General features: G+C 35.1%; 1 protein-coding gene across 5 annotated transcripts in view; it reads right to left on the bottom strand.

The window, feature by feature from the left end:
• The window catches only part of SYT14 (synaptotagmin 14), a 93891-nt gene that overhangs the window by 31339 nt on the left and 36042 nt on the right, over positions 1-26510 (bottom strand). For all 5 annotated transcript variants that reach the window (XM_040612289.1, XM_040612290.1, XM_040612291.1 and 2 more), the window contains one exon: positions 1186-1454. In XM_040612289.1, coding sequence (XP_040468223.1) covers positions 1186-1454 — 269 coding nt within the window. The remainder of the gene's footprint in view (positions 1-1185; positions 1455-26510) is intronic.

Genomic DNA, 26510 nt, shown 5'->3' with positions numbered 1-26510 from the left:
GCAATCTGTTAGGGTTTGAGCACCGTATGTACACACTATGCCTTTACCAGAGTGAAGTCCATACGGATTGTGGTCCTGGTTGATCATCAGGTACATGCAGACAGCTAACTACTGAAGAACCTTGCAGCTGTGCCTTCCAGATGTTGCACCAACACCCCAACATCAACTTACCAAGAGGTCTACTTAGACAGAAACAACTGTTGGCACATCAGGACTGAGCCCTAATATGCACTTCAAAACTGCAGGTAGAGACAAGAGGCAAATTTGTACCAACCAGAAGAGCCTCTTCTGCACGTGACATCACTAATGCAGGCTTACCCATAGATGTCAGTGCAGTAACTGGTTGTTAAAGACATTTCAAGAAATATGTGTCAGAAAAGATGATTTCTTCATAGTGAAAATGAATAGATATCATTACAGTTTTTTGTTCATCAGGGAGGTAGGGCTTTTTCAGCAAACAAAAATCATTTGCAGTTTGGTTTTGGTTTTTTTCTTTTTCTTTTTTAATTGAAATGCTGTGGGTAGCACAGTAAAGATTATACCATTAATTATATTTATATGTATTGGCATGTATACACATACTCACCACTATATCCCATTTACAGACTGGAAATTTTGAAGTAATTAAAAGGAAAAAATATGGGCATCTTTTGCAGGTGGAAAGTAAATGAACTTATAGAAGCTCTAAGGAAATTATCATTGTGCTAAAACGGTGCTATACCAGAAATAAGGAAAATGAAGTGGACCAAATCTTTATACTACCATCAACAATTCATAAAAAATGTTCATAATTTTTTTCATAAAGGATGTTTTTATATCATGGGCTGTTCAGTTTGAAAAGTGTTAACAGATTATTTTTATTTATTTGGGTTGCTTGAAAAATTATGTGGAAGAAAAAGAATTTTGAATACAGCCCTTATAGTGTGATAAAGTTTTCTAACTGGTTTAAAAAATAACTCACTCTTACTGGGAGCATGTTTGAAAGTTAAGATGCCATACAGATAACTATAAAGAACAATCTGAAATCCTATTGTAATATTTTCCGACAAACTTTTTTTTTTTTTTTTTTAAATGAATGGGCTGCAATATTAGTGTTCATGTAACTGTGTAGAGATCTTTAGATAAAAAAGCTCTCAAAAGGTTGCACCACATGATGCTTCAGAACACTTAACTGTTTTCATTTACCTCTGGACTAAGGACCGCTGTGCTATCACTTGGTACATCCTCTTCATATCCTTTGTTATGAAAGCTTTCTATTTCGTGTCCCGTGCTTCCCTCACTTGGGCACTTATATGAACATCTCGGACTGTTGCTACACTGGGAAAATTCACATTTACTGTCTCCGACTTCAGAAGGCGTACATGAAAGGTGAGGAGAACCACTGTCATCCTGGTATGGAGGTGGCTGCAGTTCATCTAGCGGAGGTGTTCTTCTCATCCTCTGAATGCAGTTCGCTGAGAATAAGTGAAAATTCTTTATTTACTTTCTGATTATTTACTTTTGAAATCATTCTGTGGAAAATGGTAAGTCTAATTATCTTGACTGAGTATTTAAAAAGCTATGAAAGTCTTTTTTCACTTTACACTTCAAATTAGATTTAACAAATACTACTGAAAAATATTTGTTAAAAAATGGAAATGAATGATCTCTCAGATGAAAGAGATTTGGATAAAAGCAAAGTATATAGTCACAATGGATTGTGTAAACCATATATAAACAAATAGAGCACAAATATGATGTGACAAAAATTCTAGGCTGGAATTTCAGGGATGCTTACCTTGCAAAAACCATTGGATATCTTAAGCCAGATGCTGTGCAGGTGGAATGTAGACCAAATAAGGAAACAAAATGCACTCCCTAAAGCCACGATACCGAACTTCTGATTACCTCCCATGCAGTTGCTCACTGATATTAAATTATTAAACTCTGAAGACAAATACAGGCAGACACAAGTGCCTTTTCACACAAGTGAACTCTGCTCACTGGTAAATTTAACAAGTGAAGCAGTGTCTCAGATTCTTTATTACTTTTTAAGGATAGCTAAAGGGTACATTATCTGGTGTCTAGAAGTTAGACACTAGATCCAGTCATTAAAGACAGTGGGAAAAGTATCATGAGCAATCTTGTGCTTGGGATGAATACTTGATGCTGACCATCTTTGCTTCTCACACTAGATAGATAGATAGAAATGTGGTTACATATCTCTTCTGAAAATAAACCTGATGCATTGATGTAGAAAGTTAAATCAAAATAATTACATTTCAGTTTTTGATCTCCTATTTTACTACACAGTATTACACAGATGACTGGAACTGGAAAAAGACGGCAAGGTGTGCAGTAGCTGAAATGAAAGGAATACCAAGGACAGGTAAAAACCTGTATCACATTTTGTTCACATCTTCTGTAGAAGTTTTAATGAAAGATTTCGATGCCACTCACACACAGAATTAACTTATACACAAAAATTTCAAAGCAACTGTTTTCTTGGTGTCAGACATCCCACTTCCACTCACAGAAAAATCCACCAAACAAGGAAGCTAATGAAAGTATTAACATATAGAACAATATAAGCTTTGATTTTGGATTCATGTAAGAAAGAAACTGATCGTCTTTCCCACATGACAACGGTGATACATTATACCTCATAAACAAATTTTTGTATACAGGATTGCCCTACCTATGTCCTAAATTCTCACCAAGTACAGCAACCTTTTAAGTGCTTCAGAGGTAACTGCCAGTTGTTCAACATATCACATACACAGAGTATGCAAAGTTACCCTTTATGGAACAAGGCTGAAAACACAATGATGTCACTCTCTTGGGAAACAAACAGTCTTAGCAAAAGGTCCCTTTTGTTCTCCTTTCCTCTAGAAGTCTGGGCTGTAACTGACTGTGGCATGCTGGAACATTTCATAGCATCTGGGACATGATGTAAGCCCAAACCACTGTGGCTTCAGTGCACACTGTCCATGGGATGCAAACCCAGACACATTGCCTAGAAGGGAGCCAACTGTGCATGGCAGGTCCCCAAAGCTGGGCAACTGAAGGACTGAGACCTGACAGCCCGTTGTGGGGCATATCTACTGCACAAATAAATACAGGCCTCCAAGATGCGTGGGGAATGCAGGACTCTTCTTTATTTCACTGGGCCCCTAATGGGACACCTCTTAGCTTTAGCTAAGGCAAATGAGTAATTAACACACTCCTTCCAGATGATGCCATTGGCAGGAACTCTCTCTTCCCTGATCAAGCCATCAGAGCCAGCCTAGCATTCAGAAAGACTCCAAATTATTGTTACAGTGCTCCTGCAAAAGGTCCTTTGCTGTTAGTCAGGCCAGTGCCACCAACTCTTGAAACTCCAGCCCCCCAGGGCTGGAAAGCAAAACAGAGGAGGCAGGGAATCCTGTACTAGAGGTGTAGCCACCAGTCTAGCAGATACACATAAAAACTTAGAAACGAAACAGAGTTAAGCCAGACACTCACAATCTTCAAATCACCATGCAGGAACAGTGAGAAAAGTTCATTTGCAAAACATAGAGATATGGGAAAGCACTTTTATTTTTTATTTTAAATTGGATAACTTGTGCCCATGAAACTAGACAGACATAATTTTAGAATCTACACTGATATTTTAATTGTAATAATAATAACCATCCTTTGACTCTCTATACCATGAAAACAGGACTTCCTTTTCATAACCTATGTAATTAAATAATCTACCAGATTTAGAGCAACAACATTTCTGCTCATTGTTGCTAAAAGGCGACAAACAGCCTTAAATGAGACAATAACCACCATGTAGCTCTGACTTAATGTCTTTCTTTTCACTTGTAGTCAAGTCTGCAAAGACTTTTTAACTCCCAGCTTTTCCACAGTCTAATGAAATGAAAGCATGTCTGGGTAACTATCAACACCATTATTGTCTTACATGAGTAAATAAATGACTGTGACTCACTTTTTTCACTTTGATGAACTCCATTATATGTCCCTACGGGAAAACTGCACAGGCTGTGTGACAGAACAGGTACTTTTAAATGTAGGCGGGGAAGAAGCGAAGAAAAAAAAAATTCTTATTAACAATTTTGTGACTCAAAATATCTGAGAAAAAGCTGAAACACTGGGGCAGGTTTTAACTATTTATTTTTGAAAGTTTAGTTTACCAAACAAAAATAACATGTAAATTCTTGAAACAAATATCTGGGTTTAAAAAGTTGAGGACATCTCTGTCTAAACAGGTGTGAATTGTTTTTGAACAACAGGTTTCTCTACATAAAAGTTACAGAGAAGTAACAACTAACTTCAACGATCAATCTGTCATCAAAATGTATCAAAGTTTAAAATGAAACCCACTGCTAATGCATGCTGGCCTATCACCGATTGCTTTGGAGAAAAACATTTGGAGCTGAAAGGAAAGCATGTTCTGAAGTGTTTGCATATTTACATGCAAAACCACTTGTCTATACCATACCTTATACCATTTAAGGTCTAAACTTAGACACAGTTACGCTTGTGCATACTTATATACAATGACAAAACCAAAGAACACCTTCCAAAGACCACTGAATGTGGCTAATAACGTCTGCTAAAGAATTACTCTTAATAACCTAATGGTTACAGGGAAAATCTGAATTGTTGCACCATTTCTATACAAGTTTCCCAGAAAAATTTCCACTCTCAGGCCAGACAGAAAATAAATTTTGCCAATTCCCCTGATCAAATTAAATTACCATACCAGTTTGGACTAGACAGGGTGAAAAACATCCTAAACCTGGAAAAAAGAAATAATTACAGGGAAACCGAATCAGGTTTAGCCTGAGGTTCTTACCAGCCAGAAAACACCAGAACAGAGGAAAGACAAATATAAAAATCCCACATCCAGTTTTCCACCCAGAGTATGTGAAATAACTTTGCATTCTCGTAACATGAGTGAAACTAAGTTGTTTAGCAACAAATATTTAGTAGACTCTAAATTGAGAATACAGCGTATTGCTGTCTATAGGCAGATCTGAATTATCAATCTTTTAAGGCTTAACTGCTTTAATTAAAATTTTCATCCTTCTTTAGAGGGCTGGGAAAAAACCTCACGTAGTGGTAACAGTAAAATCCTTGCTCAACAAAGAAACCGGAACTACAAGTGAAATCCCTGACAAACACAAGCATATTAGCCCTTTTGTTTTTTCTTCCCCTGGTACACTCAGAAATTATAACATGTGAGCTGTCATTAGCACATTTAAGTCAGAAGTAAGTAAATACCCTCTTTTTAGTACTGTTTTTTAAACAATGAAGGTTAATTTTGTAAATTTTCGAAATCCCTATGCAGGGGTCTGACTGAAAGGCAAGGGCAGATGATACACACCTTGCCATTGACCCTCCAGGGACTCTCAGCAAAATCTGACACAGCAACCCAGGCCAAAATGAGCATCCCTGGAACATGTGATTGATAACTATGAGAAATACATCAATTGTTTCAGTCTTTTTTTTTTTTTTTTTTTTCCCTGAGTGGAAGCACAGTTTAAAGATACATGAGCTTACTAAAATAAATGCTTTTACTTTAGGGTTTCAGTTACAATATGAGCGTTCTGCTTCCAATGCTCCTCATTTCTCCTCTCTGTCCTGGTCCCCTGTGGACCATCCTAGGCTAAACATTTCACCATGAAGCTGGTGATGTTCCTTTCCACGTTCACAATGTTTAGATGTTGCTGTCTTAATTAATTTTCCCAAAGGTTGTCAGCCGCAGCACAAACCTAGCTTTCTTTAACCCATATTTCCTGTGTAATTCCAGGAACATCCATCTCTTAACATATGAGAAAAGAAACTTTCCTTGTGGTTTTAAGTCCCCTGTCTCATAAGCAGTAATTAACCACTTTTGCAACTTGGAGTTTCTCACATATATATTACTTCTTTAAATAATCATACTATTGTGAGAGGCAGCATTACTGCAAAACGTCTTTAGGAATCTGATTTCCAGTTCCTTTAAAACAAATAATCACTACATAAATTCATAATGTTTGCAAGTCATATTTTGTAATTATCAGAATATCTTCATACTCAAACAGTATTTTCTTCCTCTAATATATCTCCACATACACTATGCTTCGTAATTATTTTTTTAATCTAACACAAATTTCAAGTTTTCAAGCCTTCAAGGGGTTCTATGTAAATGTTAAGACAATTTAAATAAAACATAAAATGAAATACATGTTTAAAAATTAAAGAAACCTTTCTTATTCTGAATGATTAAATAACCTCAGAGATTTCTGATATGCAGCAGACAGTCCAAATGGAATTTTCATGTTGGAACTTTTCTACCATCCAAAAATATTATGTTGACTGAATTACCCCACATTACAAGTATAAAATATAAACATTAAATATTGAATGAAACCTCGGAGCTCTCCTTCCTTTAAAATTAAAAAGCTTACATGCATCTTTGTGTGGAAAAATAACATTATTTGACAATAAAACAAATTATCTTGGCATAATTTCATTCCTTTTTCAAAAGAGTTATGGCAGAAGTCTTGCTTAATGAAAAAAGAGGAATATAGGAGTGGTATCGGGTCATTGTAGACAATATTAAAAAAAATTACTTTCTTTTCGCATTTGCCACATTTTAGACTTTTACTCACAGTTGAACTATCCTCTACATTAAGCAATTCACCAGTGAACCAGAAAAGTAATCATATCTGTTGGAGGGTTTTTTTTTCAGTAAAAAATAGTTCTCCTCTGTTTCCTAACATATAGAAAATCCCATACACTATAAGCTTAATCCCAGGCCTGTGGAAATTAAAAGAGCACTGCTACCGTTTACATCTGATGTCACATGCAGTTCTCAGCACTACATTTTCCTCACTGTCTAAGGCTAATCCTTCTGGTCATTCACGTAATAAAAAGGCTCTCTTAGGGTTTTTCTTAATAAAACTAATTAAAAAATTACTGAATTCTTTTTATGTCCAGTTCTTAAAGCTTCAATTTTCTTCCTCAGGAATGGTCTAAGACCAACTGAAGTTACAGATACATGCACATTTAATTATTTATGAGTCTGTTTACACCCTGAGCTCGCAGTACTACAGCTTGGGTTTGTTTGCTGACAAAATAAATGTGCTCTTTTCTGCACTTATTAGAGCACTTCTGGTTTGTAAGAATTTATGGTTTGTTTTACAGAGCAATACAGAAAAGCACTGCACTGGTGAAAAATTCCAAGCTTTCTCTTTCCAAAATTAGCCCAAATTAGAACATTTAAACTACAAATACATTATTAAAGTATTATAGTGAACTAACTGTCAAAGACATTCTTTTGTTCCCTTCCCAAATATTTTGGTTGTCTTTCAATGAAAATTATACATTAGCATTTCTTGAATTCATTTTCTTTCAATTTAAGTATCATTCTCTGATTCCTTATACAGTATTTATATTAATCTGAATAGGAAGGAGTTCTGCTACCTGGTTCTGTATTTATACTTTCCAGCTGTTCAAAATGCATCTAAATACTTCTTAAATCTATTGGTTCAAGATTTAACCTCTTATTTATGCAAATATCAAGAAATCAAGCTTTCAGAAACTTAATTTTATTTTTCTTTAACTTTTAAAAGGAGACTTCAAAAACTGTTCTTTTCTGAGACTACATCCAGCTCTAAAGCTTTTGGGAAGCAGTAATCTTTAAGAAGTGAAATTATTAAACTATTTGCCTTCCCTTCCATAATTATATTTCCTCAGGTAAAGCATTTGTACTAAGCATGTTCATTCAACTTTCTAGGTACAAAAACTTATTTTCTGTCCCATTTAGATGCTGGTTTCACTTTTACTGGTTTTATAACCAGTGAACTTTCTTTTACACAACTTTTCAGATCACTATGTTGGCTAACTTCATAAATGAACAGCCCTTCCTCTGTGCATCTGTTCCTGTTCATTTTTTCCAATTTATCAAAATTGTTAGAAAAATACCACTTCCAACAAAACAAGTTAAATCAAGTCAGAATCTTCCTTCCCCCCATTTTCAAATACACTAGAAGTCCCGCTTGCTGAAGGTGACTGACAACCACCTTTAAAATCTTAAGAGTGCCTTGGTGACAAGGAAATGCCTTTTATCATCTCTGTGAAAATTCACCCAAATTTGGCTATTTCACCAGCATTTACAGAGCTTAACAGCCAAAAGCTTTGAAAACTCCACCCACTGTAAACCATCTCAGGCCCCTGAGAATCCCCACTTCTCACCACTGCTGCACACCAGCATCCCCTCGTACCTCTGGGCAGCAGCAGCTGGATGTGGGCTTAGAAATTATTTTCTTGTCACTGCTATCCTTCATTAGAGTACAATTTTCACTTTAAATGATGGTTCAAATTCCAGTCCAGCTTAATACTACTACAGCTGCAATATTAAGCACAGGAGCAGAGCAGCAGGATAAAGTGCTGAAAATGTGAAAAAAATCCCACAGAGGTCTAAAATCAATTCCCAGTATTGTAACACACAGCTAATATTCCTGTAATGTTCCTGCTCTCATTCTATTTGGTCTCAAATGAGGAAAGAAAGCATGATTAGAAAGCAAGATTAATGCGTTATGTGTATCATTTTCTGGAACATTTTAATATTTTTGCAGCTCATTTCAGGCACATTCATTTTTTATTTGACATGAAAAAAAAAAATACAAAGTTTTCCAAGCAATACAGAAACCCCCTTCAAGATCTCAATAATTATTCATTTGATGATATAAACAAGATCCATTCAGCAGTACATACTGCACTTAAATGTGTTCCTTAGCTATCAGAATTCTATTCTTTTTTCCAAACTTTTATTTTAAATAAGATACAACTACTTCCTTTAGTAAGAACTCTCTTTGCAACTTAAAAAGCAATAACTTCATGGTTTCTTAAAAACAGCTTCACCTTGGTAGCTATATTTTGTAATTAAAAAAAAAAAATATGTAAAGTTCCCTAGTATTTTAGCTTTCTATTTAGTACTACCCTAACTGGTGAAAATGAACCAGGAAAGATATCTTCATCAAGCACTGCTTCCAGAATAGGAACACAAAGCTTGTTTTGATTCCTTTGACTTGTTTTCACAGCAGATTTGGGTGCAGTGGATACTCTGTTGGAGTAAGTCACCAACACAGAGCAGCACTACAATGATTCTGCATGAATCATTTCAGCAGGGCATGCATTAAATTTTCTGCCCATCTACTTAAGATATCTGTATGATCCAAATCTGGATATCTCATAACTGTTAAAAAGTGAAATATATATTACGGTGAATAATAGTACTATTATAATAGTAGAAGTTAATGTGTTTGGCATTTTACAGATGGAGAACTAAAGTACAGGTTGAAATAAGAGGTAATAAAGATTGCTGTGAATCTAGCTCAGAAGTGCTCATAATCACAGAAAGCTTCCAATGGAGTGTGGAACTGAAACCAAGTCTTTTAAGACTAGTAACCTAGCCATTTTTTCATGTTTTCTTTGTTTGTTTTGTTTTTGTTTTTATTTCAAGCCTTGTAAATTATTATTAATCTAAAATTCACCTGAATTGTGTACCACCACCAACATGGAAACCTCCAAGCCACTAGCTTCTTAAGACATATACCCCCACAGAATTTTCCATTATCATCAGCTCTGTAGTGGAAGAGAAAACAAAAAATACAATATTAGGGTGGGGAAAAAACTAAAGGGAAGAAAGAAAAAAAACAGGCAAAAGGGGAAAGTAAGTGCAATGATTTAGAAAAAAGTGATAGGTTGTTGGTAAATAAACAAATGCAAGAAAGGGAGAGAAGTTTAGTAGAATTGTATATAAAAATGAGAAAAAGAGCAAAGAGAAATAAAGAACAGACAAGATGCAAACAGGAATGAAAAATTACAAACAGGTAAAATAAAGCAAAAATGACAGAGGAAGAAAGGTGAAGGAATGGGAAAAATAAAACAACACATGACATGCAAAAAAGTGGTTCAGATCTGAGAAAAAAGCAATGTCAACAGAGCAAAGAGATAAAAGAGAAATCAGTGATGTCTGATGGGTAGGAATATCCATATTTGTAGGTGAAAATCTGCACAACCTAGAGAATACAGCTAGTTACATTCCAGTAGAGGCAAGACATTTCCCAGAATAAAGACTTATTTTTATATTTATGTTTTACATTTATTATTATTATTGCTTTTGAGTGGGGAGACAATGGTAATCACTTATTCAGATCAGGAGATTCCAAAAGACCTTGATTTCTCTTATCTATTCAGGCACTTTTCCCCCTTCTTCCCTTGACACGCTGGCTCATTGACATGCTTTAGTCAAACGGACTGTATTAGATACAGTGTAATAGAGTATTCCTGTAAAAAGGATTCTAGAAAATTCAGATTTTTTTGCTTTTGAAACAGCTTTCATAACTTTACCAAATAAAAAGCAGCTAGAACACCAGAAAAAAACAAGGATGATCTCAGAGTACCTAACAGGTCAACCATAGAAGACAACTGTCTATATATGCTCAAGAACGCCTCTAAAACCTTTTAGATATTAGCACCTGTAGAAAGCATGCTTAGGAATAATGGCACTAGTACCACTTTTGAGGCCAACTGTCCAGAAAAAGAAAGGCAAAAAAGACACTGTGAAATCACAGGAAACTGATACACTTCAAAACCAAGGTACTTGTACTTCACACACCCAGTAAGAGGGCTACGACTGCACGGAAAAGGCACAGATTAAGCAGCAGGGAGCATGTCAGCCTGTTCAACTCACTCCAGCAAGGCCTCAAACAAGTTTCTCCAGGCATAAAGAAACACAATTACTTGAAACTAAATTTCTTGCAGTTCTTTGCAGCACTTTTGAGACCTCCCACTGTCACAGATGAGCTGCTTTATTAGGCTTATATGTAACATATGATGTAGTTGTTGCCATGTAATTACAAAACAGGTAATTCTCTGCATTTTGACAGGACTAGATGAATATGAGTCCAGCTGGTAAAGACATTTTCCTTCAGCCATACACCAGTCATAAGCACTATGCAAGCCCATATGAAGATGAGAGAACAGTGGCCATGCTGCAGATTGCATACAGAGGGCTCAAAGTCTATAGAATGATGCTTCAGCCTTCAACAAACAGTACTGGTCTTCCGTGTCATCACCCAAAGAAACAACAGTGCTGAGCAATCAAGGATCAGAGTGTCGCATATCATTCTCAACCCATTTAACTTCCCAAAATGCTAACTGGAAAATTGTGATATGAATATAGTGTTATACCTACCATATTAAACTTACTAGCTGCTGTGACAGAGTAAAAACATGCATATCCATTAAAATTTGTTTCTCAAAGATCTTTCTTATACGAACAAAAATTTATATACCTAATTTGAAATTACTGTTTGATGCTGCTTGTTGAATAAGAGACTTAAAGGTGGTGCACAGCAGTTAATTAGTAATCAAAGTCTGACAGCTACAGCTGCAAAATGTTTGTATGATAATTTCAAAATTGAAAATGATTTATTTCACTCTACATGAAATTAGTGTACACTCATTAGAAAGTCAGTGATTATCTTGAAAAGTACTACTGAAACATTTCAGTAGCTTTGCTGCAACATCAGAAGGTATAAAACATATTTGTCCAGACCTATAACCATCCCAACCCTTTCTCATAATTTGGTGTCAGCAAAGTTTTAAGATCCTATTATTACAACTGAAAACATACTCAGCACAATGACGTTTAACATGGTTCATAACCAGAATGACATTTTTTTCAAATCTCAGCATTAAGAGTTTAAACTGCTTTATTAACAAACCACTTTAATAAGCTATATATAAAACCAGTATGTAACTGATACATGCACACATTGCAACAAACAAAATTCTGATCAAATATAAGGAAAAAACTTTGAAAATAGAGTGGCTATAGACTAGAATAGGTTACCCAGAGAGGCTGTGCAATCAACAGCATTGAAGGTTTTAAAAGCTCTCCTGGCTAAGGCCCTGAGCAACTAAGTCTGACTTTGAAGTTAGCTCTCTTTCAACCAGGCGATCAGACTAGATGACCTCCACAGGTCCTTTTCAACCAGTTATTCACTGATTCTACAACATATACTAAAAATCTCAATTCAATACTCTAACATTCAAGGATGGGGAGCATCTCAAATACAGGCATCGGAAATATCTATAAAGCTCCTTCTATAATACAGCAGTTTAACAATTCATAGGCAAGTATGGCTTCGCTGTGTATGCTAGATACATTGCTGCATCCTGTATTAAATACATATACCTACCAGCATACTACTTTCATTCCTAAAAAACAAAAAGCCAATAAAAAAACCAAAACCCAAAGCCACCACCACCAAAAAAACCCCAACCCAACCCCAAAGAAACAAATAATACAAGGAGCAAAAGAGGTTCAGAATACTTTGTTAACTGGTGGTGTTCTACTTGCAGCTGACTACATTTAGACAATGTGGTATCACTGAAATTTTTACTTGGATAAAATGAACATGCCAAGGTCCAGACTTTTAAGTTAAAAACATCCTAATAATAGTTTACACACACATATATATCAGAACACATCTATACACACACACCCCCCACAGCCACCTATCAGTAACAGTTTAAGGTTTATGAAATATTAAATACAATGAAGATTACACTGAGGAAGTAATACCCATTATGAAATGCTGATGTTAGACTGCAAATATTGACCTTTATGATTTGCCATGTGAAAAAGCCTTAATTTGCTTGTTTTTCAAACTTTTAACAATAAATATGATAGCTTAGATGGTAGAACGAAAAGAAAACCAAAACCAAAACATTTGCTATCACTTTGCATTAACATTTTGACCAGTCAACAATTCAGCAGTGATGAAATGTGCAGTTTGATTCAAAGTAAGACAAGGCTATTTAAATAACTCAAAATAAGAAATGGGTATTGAAACATTAGAATTTTGATAAGCGATCACAGCTGCACTAGAATTAGTTTCTATAGCAACAGAGGAAATAATGTGGAGAATTGCACTGCAATACAAGATGGATTCCTTACAAACACTGCTGTTCAAATAGAAAACTTTAAAATTATTCACTGCATTAAAATATTTCTATTAAAATGGTTATTCAAATATCCTATAGCTTGTACTTCATACATTGTTCTATTTTCGTTCTCCAGGAATCTATCCATTCAAGTTTCATATCACATTTTCACACTTTCCCCCATTGCTTACCTTCCTATTTTAAAATTAATTAAAGTCACTTATTCTGAAGAATACAGTATCTTTGATCTCAAACTAATCTGCATTTTCAATAATTTTTTTTATTACCCCTACACAGAAGCACTCATTACATTTATTTTTCCAGCAGTGCACTTGTAAAACATAAGAGAATGCTTTAAACATGCTATTCATAAGAAGCTGCATCACAGCCATGAGAATTAACATCACTATGGAACTTCTGAAACTTGTAGTCATATGAGACTTGCACTAGCTTTTATCAGTGTGCACTCTCATGTCCTAAGCATGATTAAGAAACCATAGCAAATCTATTAGTATTCATGGACCGAATACCCATAAGATGGTAAGATAAAAGCCTTTTAGCTGAGCACATCTTTAGACATCAAATGTTGCTCATTTCTAACACTAAGAATTATTGTTTCGTTGCATAGTCTCTGGTTCTAGCTATTTTTGGCAACTAATTAAAAGCATATGCCTGAACCTTTTATGTATTTTGCCCTTATAATGAGACCTATTACTCTAGCTTATTCTATCCTTTTGAGTTCCAAAGTATCTTTCGAGTTACCATGGATACAAGTGATATGCTTTCTCCCACAACTGCTTTGTGTGCCTTATCAAACACCAGAAAACTGACACAGTAGGAATCTGAGCCATCTATACAGGAGGAACATCTAACCCCTCGGAAGTGTTCCTGGTTTTTTTTTTTTTTTTGCTCCCCTCAAAAAACTGAGGTATGCCTTATTGTAATAAAACAAACAAGCAGGTTCTTTTCTATCTGAAATCTAGCAGTTTTTCTCAAGGAAAACAAAATGAAAAAAGGTGCAGACATAAAACAATTTAATCTGATCAACTCTGAAACAGTGTTATAATGAAAATGGGAGTACACAGAATTATTCTGAAGTTTCCTGTTTATTTTGCGCTGACAGAGTTTAAGTGTTTCTAGATCAATATATCCACTGGGGAAGTAAAATGCAGCAAATTTCAGAAAGTGTTTCAGAAAGGAGTTGCAGAAAGATCGCATGCAACCTCAAGATTATGCATAAACTAGAGTAAATAAAACACCCTTAAAAAGAAATTGTTAGGCCTCTGTATACCAATTCATTATGGGCATTTTCAAATGCAAATTGCATTCCAACAAGATGGGAATAATTTGTACTAATCAGTGAAGAGGGCAGTTAGTAAACTGATTTTTTCATTATGTTTCTGTATTCTGACCTCTTCTTTAAAACAAAAGACTCCCACTCACGCAGCAAAATTTATACAGGATTCAAAAAACCAAGTGCTGATACTAACATAATCTGAATTAATGTATAAGTAGTAAAAGGGAATATCCAGAAGGAAAAATAAATTTTTGTAATATGAATTTGATACAGATGCATTCAGAACTATCTCTCAACTTTCAATGCATTAAATCACTGGAAAGACATTAGCTGCATAAATCTGCAATGAAGGCAACTAAGTGCTAGAGAGCCAGAGAAAAATGGGTAAGCAAATGCTGCTCTTGCCCCTTTTCCTCAGTTACCTAAACTTCTCTAAACATTACATCAAAACACTCAAAAAAACAACTTACCTGACTTGTTCATACCCACAAGCTCAGCCTTGCTCTGAAATACAGATTTTGAAGCACAATACCTGAGCCAGAGACACTGAAGCATAAAAAGCAGACTCTTATGCTTGTTTGTATTGACATTATAAAATAACTGTATCATTCTGTTAAAGTCTTCCACAAGCACATATGAACCAGAGACATATTAAATATTTTCATTTTTCTAACAGTGTCACTGTTATATTTGCACGGATTTCATAAGATACATTTCTTTTCACTTTTACATTTAACTTTGAACTGCCTCAGGTAATGGTATTTTCTTTTGGGGGTGAAAACCATCTACATAATATTTTTACTGTGAACATTCAACTAGAATTAAATCTCGCTTCTTCCCCCCCACCCCCCAAAATTTCTTTTAGAAGTAACTGAAAGCTAGAGAACAATGAAAAGGAACTCAAATTTGACTGCTACATTGTGATATTTATGGTAAATCATCTGTATTATCAAATTATTACTAGTTGTGTAGTTTAATGTTAGAATCACTCACACAAAAAAAGGAGCAGGTGGAACAGCGGAGATATTTACACGATGGCTCCCGCCATTACATTCACCGTTACACATGCTATCAGCTCTCTGTATAGTATTCTCCTGGATTATCTGCACAAAATCACACAAGAGACCTCCCATTCCTCTCTGAGTAGAATGCAAGTGCGAACTAGTATTTTTTAAGATATTAACTACCATTGTTAGCATCCTTCATAAAAAGGCTTCTTAGGTTCTTCTTTTGCAGATTCTCAGAATTTGTCTGGAAACTGCCACCGTTGTTCCCTACACCTCTGAGGCCAACACATTGCCTTTAACACTAACAACAACTACTGTTTTTATTTGCAAAGATTTTCTTCTCATATAGCCCCTTCTTGTTAACAGGAAGGAAGTGGCACCAGGAGCAGCAGATGGTTCAGGGCAGTGGTTCTCATTGCCAGCAAAAGGAATTTTGCTCTGAAAACAGTCAAAGGTAACAGCCATTATCAAACAGGATGATGAGTTTCTCTGAAGGAGAGCATTAGATGCTAGTCTCTTAACAGCTTAATTTTCCCTCAGTTACAAGGGAAAATGACCATCAGCTCAAAACACTTTTTCAAACTTTACCAGATCTACTCAAGAGTTACCTATTTGACAAATTTTCTGTGTACACACAATTCACGATCCAAGATTTGACAGGAAAAGAAAAAAAAAAAGGTATCAGAGCAGTACAATCAACTTAATCTTCCAGAAGAGCTTCTTGGAAATTTTCATGTGATTATTCCTACACTACAATTTAAGCAAAGAAACACTGTAAAATCCAGGAAAACGACATCATTATTCTCTCTCATTTTTCTCATAATCTAAAAATAGTTCCATCCTGGCATTACATACAGAATTTAGCAGAGCCAAATATGAAGCATTCCAAACAAAATAGTTTTGAAAGGGTAGGTACAAATTAATGCAAAATTAGACTAGTGTTCTGTTTTGTATCCATCAGATCTTGAAAATAAGTGCAAGAGATTTTTTTGATTTTCACTCTAGTCATAAAATTGCCACAAATTCTACATATGCCACAGAAACACTTCGAAGTATAATAAATCTTAATAACATCTACCATAGATAATATTGTACTTCTCATTTCAGAGTTGCCTTTTTTTCCTATTAAAATTCACAGGATTGGAAAAAATCTAAAAAGATGTTATCTGTTTTAAATCTTACTAACACGTGTTTTTAGTGCTGAGGATTTAAAAACAAAGTTTCAGAAGTCATTACACGTACTATCGAACTACAGGCTGCTAAAATACGCACAACAAATCAGATACAACAAAAACAGAAACTATGAGATACTGGAAGCCGCAGAAAGTTTTAGCAAAATCAAGTAATATCCTAAACAAGATTCCTTGAAGATATGAAGAAATTAGTCTAATCACTAGTGTTACCTTGACCAATTTAAACCAGAACAGATGCTGCCCCTCTTTTTTGCCAAAAGACGCAGAGTTGGCCCTGACCTTTCACTTATAAGTGTGTTGCCTGGTACAGATGTCAACTCTGTGCAGTAAACAACAGCAATTGTGTCACCTGTTCAAGTCATATACATAAGCTGTATTTGTTCAGGCTGAGCATTTTCAAAGAAAAGAAAAATCACACCTGAAGTCAGCCTCTTGAAGAGATGAACCTTTTGTAGTTTCATTCTCCCAGATTTGGATTTTTCAGATACACATGCTCTTATCAGCTCTATTTTTAACCTGCCGCTTATATAGGATACTTAAAATTCTGAACATGTTTACATTATCCATCCAGCAGGCTAATGGAACTGCATACCAGACAGTCATGCATAATTCAAATCAATATCCTCAGGCTTGCAACTCTTAAGTCAAAGCTGCCTTTAAATAAGCTGGGTGTGACTTTAACATGAATAAAATGTATCCAGTTTTTAACCTTTATCTGACAAATTGATGTATTTGCAAAGGAATGTCATAAATCTTCTTTAAAAATTAAAAAAAATAGAATATCACAATAACTGAAAATCTTTTAAAGAACACTTTTAAGGACAAAATTTAGAATTTAGTCCTTATTTAGTCAATTTAGTCAACAAGACTGAGCACAAAGGTTTCAAATAGAGAGCTGGGTATTTTTTAATTTTTTTTTATAAGCAAAATTTACAAATATATACATAAAAACACATCCTGGCAGAATATTACATAGTGTGGAAGGTGAATGTAGCAGGATTTCCTATTTACAAATGTAAAGATTGAGCTTTAATTGAATTGGGTGTAGGTGACTCCACACAAGAAAATCTTATACCTAGTTAAGCATGTCTGCTAGCTTCTCTCTAAGGACCAGAATCAGAATTTCCATAATAAAATACTATTTTATACATCCTTTTGAGTTTTCCTATGTGCTTTCATGATTCCATCACAGCAGATAACCTTCAGCCACACTGAAATGACCAGAAGCATGGCAATTACACTAGCTAAGGATCTATTTCCAGCTTACTTGTGAATACAGTGGAGGCAAGGTAACTGCAAACAAAAAACTCACACCCCCCATCTACAAAACTCCCCCTCCAAACAAAAAGAACACAAAACAATAAAATAAAAAAAGGACTCAAGTTGTATAATAGATCACATCATGTTTTCCCTTTCCCCTAAGGAAAATATTCCAATTATTCTTAAAAGTTAGGATAACTCTATAACACAGTGTTGCAAGCAGCACCTAAGAGCTTATTTTAACAAGAAAAAAAACCCATGAATACAAACCCTTGCCTGCATAGAAACTACAGACACAATTTCATGTTGTTTACTCAGATACAATACAGTCTCCCAATAAATATAAACAAGTATCCATGAAAATAGTCATCCTAACAATAAAATACGTTATTAGATAAAATTGGTAATGTTATGTTGTACAAGGACAAAATATTAATTAAATAATTCCAAGAGAATACTTATGATACAGTTATAGATATTTGTGCAATTGATACATGCACATAAGAAAAATAATGTGCACTGACTAGGTAACAAACCAAAAAGAGTTCAGTTACAAAACCAGCTCCTTGTTCTTTTAGCAAAAAGATGGTTAAAATGTAATGTGATCAGATTATAAAAAAACAGTCCTAATGATAACTGGCCTTTAACCTAGGGGAAAAAAGCACAACTGGGAGGCAAACATTAGTTTGAGACTAGAGTTAAAATTTTTCTGGTTTTAACCTTTAAAGTTTAAAATAATGATCCGTTTATCCAGGCATTATGGAGGAAGAACTGATAAAGTGTTGTTTTGTAATATTCTTATGTAAAGTTGTAGTAACTTTTTTAGTTCCCATATCTATTTAACAAGTACTGCTCCATACTGCTGACTGTTCTCAGCAGCTGAGTACTGGGTGCATGCAGGATAACACTCCTTGTTCTAATGCACCATCTGAAAAGAGATTTCCAGTCTACTGTTCAATCCTGTTTCTTAGTCACTCATTCCATGGTAAGAGCCATGGGATCTCTGTAATTAGGGTTAAGATTAATGAAAATTGTACCTTCTTTTGTCTATTTTGTGGAAGCCTTTAAGAACAAGACCTGTCTCATGATATACATGCATAAAGATCAATGAAATTCCTCCCCTATATCACTAGAAATTACCACAATACCAAGAAAAAAGAATGCCCATACTCGATAGCTTTTAGATCGGTACAAGAAATACCCAGTTTACAATGTAAATTCTCAGAATCAGCAAAAGCACCAGGTTCATCAAGAAAGTGATCTTTTCTGCTGATACAGTACTACCTCTTGCGTTTACATCACAAATCAGTTCTACATTTTATTAATGTAGAACATTTATATCAAATACAACGCCACAAGGAACTACTTCAGCCACAAATATATGTGAACTTTTCCTAGTTAACAGCAGATCTTGATTCTTTCATAAATTCCAGATTCAAAGAGATGAGAGACTTCTTAAAATAAAAGTTTACAATAAAATGGAAACTTTCCTGTTAATTATTAACGTATGATTTACATCGCTTCAGAGACATCATATTGCTAAGGGTGACTTTCTTCAAAGCCTTCACATCAATGCAAAGGGTATTTCTTCAAAGACTTCAAAATGCTGGCAGGAGGAACCTGATTTGTAAGACTACTTTGCTCACTTGTGCACATCAGGAAAAAAAGCCCTCTCCCATTGGAGGGCAGTTTTTCCTCCTGTTTGGAGTTGATCTAGCTGGAAAAGGAGTTTTCCTGTTAAAAAGCTTATCACCACCACTGACTTTGAGTTTTGTTACTAGTTTTCCTCTCTCAGCAGTAGATGACATGCATGCTTTAACATCATCTTTTCCCAGCATCTCTGCTGCTAATCAGAGGGTAAATCCATTATTTCAGGATTATTCAAATTCATTCTATGAAGAAATTTCATGTGTTTCCTTTGGTTGACAAGGCTGTGCACAACTTTGATATCATCTATCTGGCTTTTAAATTCAAAAGTTATCCATGTAAATCTATTCTCTTCCAAACTTTGTTTAAACTCAGACATAGATGTCCTTTTAAATCCCATGTTCACATCTTGCCTCTCCATAGTATTCCTCAAGAAAATTACAAGAATAATACTGAATTTCACATGTACTTTCTACCCTATCTGTGAATTTTCTCCATTCCAGGTCTCCAGACTTTGTAAACACTATGCATGTCTGCCATTCGTGCAGGTAAGGAATCACAACCACAACATGAAGATACCCTAATATGTGAAGTTCTCTGCTATCGGGAACTTTTAAAAAGACAAAGGGTAACGCTTTCTTGGGAAGTAAAAAAAGAACTGAATTCTGTAAAACTGAATAAAAGACAGAGCAAAAGTTAATCTTTAAATCACCTTAGTCCCTGCAATGCTTAGTTGACTATATATTTTTGGGAAACATGCATCATAATTTCAAAAACTTAACAGAACTGACTCCCACTATTATATAACAATAGAGGACTGCCATAATGCACTAAGATGATACTCTGAAACTCTTAAAAAACCCCAACCAACCAAACCACGCCATCAGAGAAAATAAGTAGAAAAAAATGGAAATCAAGTTAACTCTGGACACTGTTCTGCAGATCCTTAAATTACAAAAGTATCTTTTCTTTTACACAATACCCTGAAACATTCCCTTGATATGGCTGTGGATTGAACTGCTATGCTCTCTAGAGGCTTCAAAACCACAAGAAATTCTTTCTCCAATTTTTAAGGGCTTGGAAGCAATGAAGACTCACTCCAGTTTACCAACAAACAAGAGGTAGACACACATCATCAGGGGTCAGACTTTGTAACGTTAATATTGCATCTTTGCACTTTCTCTTGTACTACATGAAGATTTTTAATTACTCTTAAAATAAGACATGTCAAGGGTAGATGCCCACATAATAGAAAACAAGCATAAGCAAGCTGGATCGACTAAACAAATATTGTAATTTAAAAATCCCCTATTTCTCTCCCAAAGTCTGCAAAAAGTGCATCAAGAATGGTATCAGTTGATAGTACACAAGCACTATCAGCCGAGATATACAAATATGAGTGTCTGAACTATCTCAGAGCTGTAACATGAGGAGTCAGCCTTCAAAATACACTCTGAAACATTTGGGAAACACTGCTCTGAAAATTACTTAAGACTTGTGTTAAGTGTCTTTACTAAATACCCTTTCAAAGTATCTATTTGGAGCCCTAGGTCTACCCAAAGCTGCAGGCCAAAAAGAGTATTTTCTTCCAGCAGGTATTACACCAGAGAAATCTCACAGGTAAACTGATAAAGGCACATCAAAGAAAAATGAGTGGCCACCTTCTTCCTAAATATTCTTTCCATTGTATTTCTAATTAATTTCTTTAAAGCACATTAGAGGAAAAAGAAGATAAATAGCTATTTAAGTTATGATCTAGCATTCAACTGAGCTTTCAGTCTTCCAGTCTGAATACCAGCTCATATTCCCTGTGTGCCATCATCTTCTTTGCTTGAAATTCTTAGCATCTGAAATGTATGGATACATAGACTGATTTTGAAAGAACTTTGTGGCTTTAGTTTACTGAACAACAGCACAACCATACTGAAGCCCACACTCTACAGTTCTGAGACAAAAAAAATGTCATTCACACTTGCCTTGAAAATAGATCTGCTTATATGCAAGGACTAATGACAGAAACTAAACTGGAAAACATATGGTTATCATGGGATTCACTGATTCTTCCTCTCTCAGCCTGTCCAGTGGCTTTCACCTTAGCTTGACAAGTCTGAAGAAGTCGGATCCTGCTTTACAGAAGATATTTACAGAGAAAACCCACCCCAGGTTCCTTTAACAAACTGGGGAGATTCACCTGTATACCAGTTTTGAGATGCCTGTGAAAGAGGTTTTGGTGTTGATGTTGGGTAGATACTGAAAGAAAAATCTCTCTATATACTTCAAGTAGTTCAGTGAAGAGAGTTTTCCCAAGACATGAAAACTAACAAGAAAGAAAGAAAAGGCAAAAAGCTGCATACAGAATCAGATCCAAGAGATTCCAGAAGAACAGTCGCCTTCACATGCAAAGATTGACACCGAGGAGCAAGGCAAACATATGTCCAACAGACACACCAACATAAAGTGCCGAAAGCCTAGAGAAGAATAAAAGTGGAGAAGATAAACTACAAAAATAACATCATATTCTACCTTCACAATATGGAAAAGATGGATAAAATCCAGTAGCATATGCCTGCTAGAGCAGCAGATTCTCATTTAAGAGAACTTATGTTTTCTCACTGCAGTCTTTTAGTGCTTCCATATGTTTCCAAAAAACCTTGTGAAATGTAAGGCACTTGGGCCAATCTCAGAAATAGAGCCTCTGAACAAACATGTCTTCAGCCGTGGGGCTTTATCAATTGAGAAGTTAGAAAAAGACTTTTAAATAGGCTGGAGACGGAACCTGTGGTTGTACTGAGCTGCTAAACTATAGCTAAATATAGTACATCTAAGTATGCTAAGTAAGCAAGCAAGCTTACTACTTTTTTCCATCATGGTGTCACTTTGCTTCAGAATTGGGATCAGTCCCCCTTGCTTGCTTCCTAATCTGGAATTTTACACAGCTGTTAAAGAGGTGATTTGGGCAAGACATGCTTTAAGAACGTCACAAAATAAAAAACCAGACTGTATTCTTCCCCTCTTCTACCTTTCTCCTCTCAAGGGATTCAGACAGTCCTGATTTCAAAAGCAAAGAAGAACCTGCAGCTTTTGAAATCTGCCTGCAAAACTGTAATTTCAATATATTTATCCTAACATTTCAAAGTTTTAAAACTTCTGTTTTTAGGGATTTCAGGGACAGCTTCCTTAAAGAAAATACATTGTACTTGCCTATGAAGCTTATAGAGAGAACAAAGACACAACTTGCTTGTATAATGCTTGAGTTTTTAAAGTTCAGGAAGTAGCCACTACTGGAGACAGGTTGGTTTAATATCATATTATATGTTTTTCTGAAACTGAAGTTATTAAGAAACTATGGTCCATTTGAGATCACAAAACATAGATACAAAAAAATATTTCCAATTACCAAAGTACAAAGAATAATGCCAATTTAAAATTTAAAGTTTGTACACTTCCTTATTTAGATCACTATTTCAATTCATAATCTACTTGTTAGCTGAAAAAGTTATTTTTCCTTTTTTTTGTTCTTTATTTTCTGACACAGATGTGCAACATCATAGCCTATATTAATCCCCTCTTCCAAAATATTACAAATAATTGGAGCACATAAAAGCAATACTACGTATTCAACTGGGTAACAACAGCATTTGAAATGGCAGGGAATAATACAAGTAGGATGCACATTATAAAAAATGAGCAGTAAGTTGTATCAGGATATGTGTCAGGAAAAAGAAAAAAAGGTCACTTCAGAAAGTATCCGTACTTTACTGGATAACATGAGAAAGAACAGAAAGAATATCACTGGCAAAAATAAGATTTCGAACTTTGAGCTGACCTTAGAACTCTGGGAGTAAGCACAGAGACTGGGTTAAGTCGACACATACGTATCAAGAAGTACTATAGTTATACAGGTTTCTTTTTTCTGTGATTAACAGTTTTGGGTCATTTGTGCAAGAGTTGGAAATCGCAGGTGTAAACCTATCTTCTCTACCATTTTACTTTGCCATTCTGTACCATTTTACTTTTAATGACATTCGACATCATCTTGGTTTTCTAATGAACTACATCTTCCTTTAGAGATACTCTGGGATTAAGCCTGTCATCCATGAGGAGCTCACTGCAGAAGCTGTGCATTTACACTAGCTTGGAGTCTGTAGAAATACCTGCATCTAAGCACAATATACATTTTTTTTTCATTTAAAAGATGTACTATAATTCATCAAAATCTAAGTGCATCAGATGTGCTACACAAATATAGAAAAGGGATCAGATGCTGGTTATAAGCAGGTATTTGTGAACCACAATTTTAAAACCTGAATTTCATAGAATGAACTGAAGTGCCACTAGAACATTCCATCATCGAAATAACACCAACAAAACCCACAAAATACATTGCTTTCTTCATTTAACTATTAAAAACATTATACAAAATGCCCTGTCAGTTCTATATAAATATGCTGAAAAGAAAGATTAATATGGCCATCTAGAGGAGAAAAGAATGATATGAAAACATACCACATGCTTTTTTCAGGCTTCAGAATAAAAGGCATTTTTAGAAGCATGCAGCCATAAAATAGATGTAATAATCTAATTATATAATTGATAATAAGTGAACATTAAAATAATATGACCAGACATTTTGATGGTCTTAGTAATGGAAACATATTAATATTATACATGCTTTTAGCAACCCAAGCAAAGCTTACAGGGTGTATTAATAAAGGAAAAATTATATTTTTGTCTCATTGTTAAATTTTGTGCGTGCACTGTTAAGTGCAGACACATCTAAACAAACAAATTTAAAAAGTGAGGACTGAAGTGCAGAGTAAACAGTTACAGGAAAACTGTTTATCGACTCCTTTAAAAACGCACAGCAGACTGTTGCAAGATACAACATGTGATAGAGATTAACTGCTCAAGAGAAAAACCCACAGAATTTTCTGAAAACCAAGTACCATTTTCACTGCTCATATTACTTTACCTCTGATGGAATTTTTAATGATATCATCAGAGGCTGATTTACTAGCAATGAGCAGGGGGGGAGCAAAAAGAGATGAGACAAAAATTAATTCTGTCCTGTCATCACTTCACCGTAACACTATCAAGCCCTGCTCAACAGATGGACTGATTGGTGCCTTAAGCTGGAAGCAGCACTGAAACGTTTTAAGTCTTAGAAGTAGAGATGATAAAGCACGTATGAGAAAACAGAAGCACGCAAATATATTGACAATCATTTATCATTTTAAATAAAGTACATAGGAATACACTGCTTGCTCCCCCTCCACTACAAAAAATAGTTCTATCATTTGTCTTTACACTTCTTACAAAAATAATTTGTCATAAAAACCAAGTTTTCAATGAAAAAAATCAGGATTCCTGTGGCATCAAATCTTTCACTGATTTATTTTGCGAGTTTAAGGAACAGTGAAGTTTTGAATTTTTAAAAATTACACTGAAACATCTAGAATGTTGATGGTCTCCAGTTGCAATCAGACACTTTTAATCTCATCTGTTCACTGAACTGCTTCTCTGAACATATAAGAACCAATTGGTAGCGACAGACAGTCTCTCATTTATTTCTGACTGCAGACTTTCTTCATGCAGTTTCTACCTTCCCATTTCATCAAAGTTCTAGGTTGGGCAGCTTTCCTTTTGTAATGATCATAACATAACAAGGCATACTCTGTCTTTTCCTCTGTTCTAACACATTTTTATTATTGTGCAAAGATTCTTTATGTTTGAAATATTTTAGGAACATAAAAAGTACTAACTAATTATTCTAGTGTGCCACCTTCAGGTCACTGAAAAGTGATAAATACTAGGTTGTTAATCTGCTGCCACGTCCAATATCATAAAACTCTTTTTAATAGTATTGAACATAATTTTGTTGAGATTAACAGATTACAAAAATGAGACAAAATCACACTAATTTGCAAGCATTTTGTAGAAAAACGTAGAATGACTGCAGACTATCAAACAAAAAACATTGCTGATTCTCCACACCCTGTAAAATGTGCAGAGAATGCTCTCACAAGCAGCAGCAAAAGCAAAATACTGACAGTATTAAAAGTTTTCTTGAAAGTAGACGTACGTGGTTACAAATGTACAGTTTTCTAAGTCACAATGGTTTGACAGTTTGTGCTTCAAAAGTTTTTTTCCAAACCCTGAATGTTCTTTCATTACAATAAATTCAATTTGCATACTAATTTTAGAGTGCATATGTGAATATGTATATATAAATGGGGTTTACATCCAGCCAGATTCCTGAATGCAAAGAGCATTCAGAAGGGATAGCAGCTGGTGACAGGTATCTTTAGCAATAGAATTAAAAATGAGAAAGGAGAGGGGAAACTATTCTAACTTTCCTAATACAATACTTGGACTTGCCAACAGGGTTGTTTTGTCTTAGATCCTAACCATGACGTGGATTTTCAGGCTGGAGTTCTTATTCCCCAGAAAAGGATAAAAGTCAGTGACTATGAATTTTGATGATCTAAGAGGATGATGATGAAGGCAATTATTTAAAAAAAAAAAAAAAAAAACACACACCAAACCCCAAAAAACTGGACGCAGGCTAGCACAATGCCTTTGGAGCTTAAATCTTACAGGGCCAAAGTAAAAAGCTCATATGAACTGAGAACATTTCACTAAGAAGATCAACTAGATGGGTTAAAGTATCCGAGCAATTATAAAATAGAAAGAGGAATGTCACATGGTCTTTCCAACATGAATTATTCTATTACTATTTCAACAACTGGCCTCAATAGTTTGAGGAGACAAATACATTATTCTGGGTATCTGAAAGTAGTCTCCTTGTGTAATTACTATATCTGGTATTATTTTCTAATAAATACAATTGAGTTTTCCACCTCCTGTTAATACACATCACCATTCTTTCCCAACAGTGACATAAGCCATACAAAAAATTAGTATTTTATCCGTTGTATTCTCCCCACCGATGCTGTTGATATATCTCAGTAGATAAAACAACAAAAAAGACCCCCATGATACTTCCACTATCCCTCTTCCTTGTTGTCCTTCTCCATCATAGTATCTAAAGATCAGTTCTTACCACCTGACCTTACCTCTACATCTCCTTCCCTCTTTGCTGGAAAACTCAAAGACTGCCAGCCTTCCTGC

This window comes from Falco naumanni, chromosome 12 (genome assembly GCF_017639655.2).
Source record: "Falco naumanni isolate bFalNau1 chromosome 12, bFalNau1.pat, whole genome shotgun sequence".
NCBI lineage: Eukaryota > Metazoa > Chordata > Aves > Falconiformes > Falconidae > Falco > Falco naumanni.
Note: the sequence above shows the minus strand (reverse complement) of the source record. Positions and strands in the feature narration are given on the sequence as shown.